The 7637-nt window shown below is 37.0% G+C and overlaps 1 protein-coding gene across 2 annotated transcripts; it reads right to left on the reverse strand.

Annotated features, from left to right (window-relative positions):
* Nucleotides 1-530: 530 nt before the first annotated feature.
* LOC132042558 (carbon catabolite repressor protein 4 homolog 1-like) lies at nt 531-7290 on the reverse strand. 2 transcript variants are annotated; one of them, XM_059433083.1, is made up of 12 exons: nt 7268-7290; nt 4895-5645; nt 4319-4405; nt 4165-4248; nt 3982-4068; nt 3802-3888; nt 1784-1837; nt 1608-1699; nt 1356-1470; nt 1022-1169; nt 717-872; nt 531-602 (listed from the first exon to the last, which is right to left on the reverse strand). In XM_059433083.1, exons 1-11 carry the CDS (start codon nt 7273-7275, stop codon nt 727-729), a joined length of 1659 nt encoding a protein of 552 aa, XP_059289066.1. In that variant the 5' UTR covers nt 7276-7290; the 3' UTR covers nt 531-602; nt 717-726. The 2 variants fall into 2 exon arrangements, with proteins under 2 accessions (XP_059289066.1, XP_059289065.1); XM_059433082.1 differs by having other exon boundaries at nt 531-872.
* Nucleotides 7291-7637: the final 347 nt, after the last annotated feature.

Below are 7637 nucleotides of genomic sequence, written 5' to 3' on the forward strand. Positions count from 1 at the left end.
TGGCTCGTATTGTTCAGTCATTGTGTAAGGTCAAACAAAGATTAATTTACGACGTTATAGTACTAGATGTAAATCAGCCATTTCTCCTGGCAGATCAAATCAATATTTATTTATGCCCATTTCCTAGAACTCTACTTCCATGCGTTACTCTCTTTGTTAATATATTTTCCGTAACTTTCTACAGGATTCAGTATTTTCAGCCCGGCAATGCAAATAGAATTTCCAATTAACCTTCATGTTCATAATTATCTATCAACCACGCGAGCAAACGTCATCGGGAACTTAAATCCACAACGCTGAACCACTTTTCTTCCTCAGCCCCTACATTTCTGTCTACCCAGTCTGCACCTCTATTCTAATTGTGCTTTTATTCTAAAGAACATACATCGACGCAAATTGCCAGATGACTACTTAAAATTAAAAACCATCATAATTTTCTATGTGATGATATAATGGTAAGCATAACACAAAGAGGATCAACAGCTATCCCACCACGGGACACCGAAAAAAGAAGGCTGGGGGCACTACTATTCTTACAATGACATATATTTGTCCTTTTGATTGTTTGTGCTTCTATTTTTCAAATCATCCTCAAGCAAGACCTGCACCAAATGAACCATTGTAACAAAACAAAAACCTAAATGGACGAATGCTCAACCAACAGCGGCGAAGGGTGAGCTTCTACAAGCAAATATATATAGAAACAAATTGCATACCCATCCATTGTCAGCGTCTAGTTCTAGGCTTGCAGCGAAACTCAGCTAAGAGTGCTATATGATCAGAGGACCACTCTGGAGAAGGAAGTGCTGTGTCTTTTCTCAAGCTTTCCTCGTCTAAGAGCTCCAACAACGATTCAACAGTTAAAGAGTCGGCTGAAAGCACATATCAAACCATCACGCATATCAGTCTAAACACAAAATTCTATCAGATAGATACATAAATTTGTTGTGTAATTATGACTGTACAATGGAATAGAACTCATAAATGTAGAATATCTTAAGACAGAACCATGCAACTATACCAGAGTAGAATATATAATCACGAGTCCCAATAAAATCTCTGGTGCAGTTTGTAAACAAGGGTTCATTGGTACTAGGATCCATCCTCCTTCGTTGTTTCTCTAGTCCACGGACCGCAGGCATTCGGGCAAAGGATGAGTAAGCACTTACCTATACAGAAATATACAAATATAAACAAAATGTGAGTTGTTTAGTCACAGAACTTATTTAGTCTTCTCAACAATGGAGTCTAATACAAAAATATATATGTGCTCAGTCTGCTCTCAGGAAGGGGTAGGGACATGGGGAAGCAAACATATCTACAACGGGAGCTTTCTAAAGTTACTGAAGTGATACCAATGGCAGCTGATGCATTAACTTTGTGGCTGGACGCAAAATACTAAGAGGGTCCACTGCTAGATCTGGATGCATTGGATCAACTTTCCCCATTGCAAGAAGTGCGTGAGGAGCACTGCATTGCCAATAGCTTTTATCAGTAATGTTACTGTTCCAGCCTGATTTTTGCATAAAATGAGGGAGAAATAGAGGTGCAATTCTTAACAATGCCTATAAGAGAACATGCAATTAGAAATCAAGAAAAACACGGACCTTCCAGGAACTGAATTAAAATCACCACAGACCAGCATTGGAATTTCAGCGCTAGCAGCAATTTTCTCTAGTCCTTTCAAAAGTGTGTGAACCTAAATATTTAATGTAAACAAATTGCCAATTAAGTTTCAAGACTGAAAGATAGAATAACAGCTAAATTGTTATCTAATAGTAACCTGCCAAAGTTTAACATCCTTTAACTCTTGATGAACATTAACATGTGTGTTAGCCTGCATTCAGAAATGAAGTAATGTCTTCAGTAAGGTGCGCTACCAGCAGAATATTTTCACCAATATTTAAGTGGGTAAAGAACAGAAGAATTAATAAGATAAACTTTTGGCTGCTCCAACTTTCACAATAGCATGCCAGAGACTTCTGTTTAAGCTCAATGCAAAAACTTGTAATGAAGAAAAGTTTTCACCAGATCAATGTGTTCATGTCAACCACAGCATTGTAAAACTCTAATTAAAAAAACTAATTCTCCAGGAAATTGACTCCCGCAGGAGAACAAGATTCAAAGCCTTATTATTTTCTCCAGGCATCATTAGATTACCAATATGACAGCCGAAATAACAGTGATTTCCCATGGTAGTTTATCAATGATACCACAATCACATCCAACAATACGTCATATATAGGATAAAAAAGGGAACATAAGTGAAAAAGGTAGGTGGTACAACATAACGCATTTTAATGTAGAGGAGAGGAGCCAGAGTGTGAGTGTGATATGGCTTTGTTGTGTCAGCTTATTGCACCATGTTTTCCACATAAACCACGACTGTTTCATGAAATAGGAATGGACTGGTTTGAAAATATGCTCAAAACTGCCTATTGGCAGGGAAGAGATTTGACATTTTAAATCATCTGGCCATCAGTTATTAAATTCAGATTTGATATCATTCTCACCAATGCCCCAGCTGCACCAAAAAAAAAAAAAAAAAAGGGACACAGAAAAGGACAAATGCGTGTGTGTGTGGGGGGGGGGGGAGCATAATTTCATTTCTACCACGTGGTCTGAACCAGAGAGAGGAGTAAATTTTTAAAGCAAGCTATGCAGGAGAGATAGTGTTCTTTCTGGGGCTGCTCCTAATTTAGCAGTTTTGTTGCTGTTCTTGCTTTTCCCAGTAGAATTAATTGGATGAAGATCATTCTTTCTTAACTTGCACGTTGCCAAAACTGTTGTACTTCTCTCCAGGAGAATCAAATTAAGAATAAACTAGCAATCAAGGTCGACACCATTTATTTAAATTTTGTTAAAGAGATAATGAGGAAAGAACATTTGTTGGGAAAGAAGTAAACAGCCGCTCGGAAACACCGATTCAACATAAATATAAATATCCTTTCAAAAAGTCCTCTTTTCCGGCTAGAGTGATCATACTACCAATATGAAAAGAAAATGTTCCAGGCCTCAAAATTGAGTCCAAAGTTGTCTTACTACCCCTCAAATATAAGTCTAGATATTTTGTGTTTCAACAATTCTATATTTTAAAGATAAGAGATTCTTCTTTAATTCTAGAGACCGGGATTCTTTCAAATAGGTCAAACTGATATCACTTTAGAGAAACCTAAGAATATGATGAACACTGACACAAATCTACAATAGTTGAAGGGCCTTCAACTCTATCAACCATGACCTATGATGAAGATGCCTATCAGTCAAAACCTAAAATAAAGATGCAGGCAACAAAGGACATGTCATATTGCAAAATAGTGCTTCACTCGAAAGGAAAAGATGAGACCTACAGCAGATCATGAACGTTCTTTAACCGAAAAAACCTACACTGAAGCAACTATAAGCACTAGGCAAACTACCTTCATTTAAATGACGTGTACCCATTAATAGACCCTACGGATGATATTTCCAGGTCAGATGCAAGAAGCTCCACTATTAAGATCTGTTTTGACAATTTCATTTGACGTTTCTGGAAATTTCAAGTCTTGTAACTAGCTAGATTCACCAATGCAGTTTCTTTAAGCTTAATATAGATGACACCGTATGATGCTCTTGACAGTAAGAAAAATGAACAATACAACGAAAATCATACAGTAACTGGAACATCAAAAGCACAGGCAACTTGAAATAATAGTTAAATGGTTGCTAAAGAGGTTGAATTTGTTTCATAGATAACAGTACAGAACAGAACACAGAAGTTAACTCTAAAAGCAAAAGTGAAAGAAGCACCAGGTTCCTTACCACACAAACAAGTTGACGCTTCCCAGGGTTGTCAACCCCCTGGTTATTGAACTTGGCTTCCAGAACCACAATAAGTGCAATGTCATCCTGTCAAGCACACACTAGTGAGATATAAGCCCAGTCCTGAATCAAATTCTTCATAAGCCAACAAGGAACCACTTGACAAATTCGGCAAGATACCTTAACCAAACGACTTAGTGCGGTCTTCTTTTGGGCACTAGGAACTAAGGCTTCAGTCAAAGATTGAGCAGCTTTATTGAACTCAACCTGCAACAAGCGCATGCAAAGAATCTTGTAACAATATTATTGCACAAATTGTGTTATAAGTAAAGCCCTTCTCAGGAACACACAGTGCTTCCATACCTCATATTTTTTAACATGTGCGAATCTATCTCGGCGGAAAAATGTGGCACAACCATCAACAGTATTGATATTCCCACTGAACACCTGCATACAGAAAAGGTGTGTCACTAGAAATCAAAAACTTTCAGATGAAAACACATACTTCGCCACGAACCTCAGCTGTTTTTCTTTTGAACAAAGCTTGATAACCATGTTTATCCAGCTCAGGTGCAAAGAATTCCTCAAAGTGATCACTCTGAACCTGAAAATGGAAGCATACAGCACTTAGATACGGGTATTTATAATTCCATAGGTAATTCACAAGCCCATTTAACATGACAATCATACGGGTAAGCATACATGTGAAGAAAAAGAAACCCTTTAAGCTAAAGAAGCTGATTATGCATGCATCAAATTCACTAATTCAAGAAGCAAACATATTTATTTGACCAAAGGAACGGAAGAAATAAGAGCGTATTTCAGGAAAAAGGAAATACGGTAGCATGGTTTTATTCAAGCACTGGAGCCACTGTAACCCTTTCAGGAATTGCAAAAAAGTTAAAATACACTCGTAAGAAGGTCTATCTACTCTAAATTCCAATACAGAAGCAAGAAAGAAGCCTCCTGAGTAGCATGAAAAGATTTTCACACCTACCGGTCTGTCATAGTCAAAGCTAACTGGATTTCCAAAGATCCAACAAGATCACCCAAATAATTATATATTATAATGTTAGCTCATGTCACAGGGTACCTCTTGAAGGCAAACAATGTCTGCACGGTAGCCAACTATTTCACGCAATAGATTTTGTCTCCGGTAAGTCCAAGAAAGAGCCCAAGAGGGGCAATAACTGTACAATTCATTTGTTGCATATGCATCAGACAGAATGTTGTATGAGAGCACAGTAAAAGTTCCTGAAGATGATAAACAGCTATCTAAGTCCAGATGCACTGGTATATCAACTCCACTAACTGAAATCAAGCGACGTGGAGTAGGAGATGGAGCTGGAATCACTCGAGATGTTAAAACAGTACTAGCATGTCCAACAGGTAATTTTGTTTCTGCATCAATGACAGCACATTCAAATTTAAGGACGTGACCAATATCATCTGCAGATGGGGTGTATGTTTTAGAGCGTCCAACTTCAAACCAGGTTTCACCACCATTTCTTTGAGTTACTGCCACAGGGTATAAAGGTGTGGTTCCATTTGTCAAGCTACCGCTAGATTGCAAAGAAGTCAAGCTCGTATTAACACCAGATCCTGTACTATTGAATCGCCCAAATATTTCTTCCTCCTCATTTCCGTTTTCATTCACAGCACTAGCAGCACGTTCATGCAGAACACGATGATGCTGCCATGCATCTGAAAAACATTTTGGCGAGCAATGGTAACTCTTCGCAACAGGGATTTTGGCCTTCACACATCCAAGGCACTGCAACGTAGCTTGCTCAGATGGATGGACGCTGCAGATGGCAACTTTTCTATCACTTTGTATACGGTACCTGCAAAAGAAGTAATATATCAAACAAGTAATGAAAAATGATTTCCATAAATACTGATTTTCTTGGCAGCAACGAGAAATGACAGTTCACACCACATCTTTTTAGTGGAGAAAAGTATCAATTGAAGTTAATGAGCCAAATAGCCGGTGTAAGAGTCAAACATACTCTAGCAGTCGGCAATAATTTCCGGAATATCAACTATAAAAGGCTGTTTTGGCATACCCAGGTAGCAATCCAGTGCCCGCATGTGGGCGATTTCTAAGCTGTTTTCTCGGTGACCATATGTGGTTGATTGTTAAGCTGTTTCTGGGATTTTTTGAAATTTTTTTATGACCGAGAAAATCGGTCTGCAGCAACCCTTTGGACCAACCGTAGCCTTCGAAGCTCGGGGATGGGTCCACCCTCTACCCTTCTACACCTAAATATTGTACATAGTTCGCTTGACGCAGGGCTCGGACTTGCGACCTAAGATACAAGTCTCTCAACCTTTGCCTTGAGCTAACCCCTGGGGGCAAAAAGAAATTCATTTTTTTTAGGACTTTGGAAGCAGACACATTTCAAGTTTAAATATAGATTACATAATATAAAATCTCGAGGAATAAACGTCTTAACGTAGACATGGCTGATACACTTAGAAGCCAGCAGTGAAAAGTATATTTTCTATAACATACATCTGTAAGAGTCAACTGATTTTTTCATTAACAAATTTCCACAGTGATTCATTTGTTCTCATTTTTTCTTCTATTTCTCTGTTCTGCAGTATTGTGTCAAAGGTGCCAAGGTCTGCCAGGGTTTTAAGCACAAACCGCAATTAGAGACACACTTCAATAAAGAAAGGCGCATCAAAAATACATAATCTATATATATATGTGACACAGAAGAAATAACTATAAGATAAAAAACAGTTATATAGACAAAGGAATTGAAAAAAAACTGCATTAAGTGAAATATATGAAACAAAAATAATGTCATTTAAGTTCAAAACAATTTTAAAAGTCCAATTAAGATGCAAAAATGCATTTCAAGTTTTAATTCAAATTTAGCAGCTTTTCTTATACAAAATCCTAATTTCCTAATCGTTAAACATATTCTTTTGAAAGGTTCCTAATCGTTTAACATATTCATCCACAACATTTTCATAATTATCAAAATAATAATTATTAATACACAGATTTGCCTACTGCATTTATTGTTTAGTGCCGCATTCTTCAAGACAAAATTCATGGCCGACGTGGCACCTATGATTTCGCATGTCAACAAAAAGATGGAAATCAACAAGCTGCGACACACTAAACCCCAATAAGGAACTTCCCTTTATAGGTGCACCTATAGAGATGCACACTTAGTTTTATGTCAACTCAAGGAAATATACAAAATAATTCTCCAAAGCTTAAATAAAGTAACAAGAATTAGCAACATTTTTAAACATTCTACAGTTACCAAATTCCAAGGGCCAAAAACTTTTTAAAATGGTGCACCTACCATGTTTTATCTGTTAATATAAAAAGTAACTTTTGTTGATCTTTTTCTCCAACCACTGAAATTCAGTTACTTCTCTGCAGTTTTTGGATAAAGAAAAAGAAACTTCTCTGCAGTTATCAAAGTCTTCTTTCACGATTTACCGTGTCATTTGCGTCCTATACCTGCACCTAATGCTTATACCGACAATGCCAAAACATTTTCAGATGGTAACATGTCTTCAACATAAATAACCTGATCCAATGATAAGTCCCTCTTAATGCAAAAGATAAAATTTGAAAGGAAGTTAATGAGATCAAAGGATACAGATATTATCAGGAGAAAACCATAAGAACATTATTTTTTTCTTTTTGTTTTTCCCTCTTTCTTTTTTTTATAACCTAGAAATCCCCGAGTAGCTGGAGCACTGTTCCTTTTCTTTTTGTTTCTTTTTTTTTTTTTTTTTTTTTTTTGAGTGTGATAACGAAAACGTTACATTATACTTCTTGGTTGTTTAGCCATTTAGATCATAAG

This window comes from Lycium ferocissimum, unplaced genomic scaffold (genome assembly GCF_029784015.1).
Source record: "Lycium ferocissimum isolate CSIRO_LF1 unplaced genomic scaffold, AGI_CSIRO_Lferr_CH_V1 ctg16158, whole genome shotgun sequence".
Taxonomy (NCBI): domain Eukaryota; kingdom Viridiplantae; phylum Streptophyta; class Magnoliopsida; order Solanales; family Solanaceae; genus Lycium; species Lycium ferocissimum.

Excerpts from the sequence above, each read along its gene's own strand:
- LOC132042558 (XM_059433083.1), bottom strand. Across the intron at positions 4,406-4,894 it reads ACATTGTTTGCCTTCAAGAG|GTTCAGAGTGATCACTTTGA; the intron begins GTACCCTGTGAC and ends TTCCATTTTCAG. Across the intron at positions 4,249-4,318 it reads TCAAAAGAAAAACAGCTGAG|GTGTTCAGTGGGAATATCAA; the intron begins GTTCGTGGCGAA and ends TTCTGTATGCAG.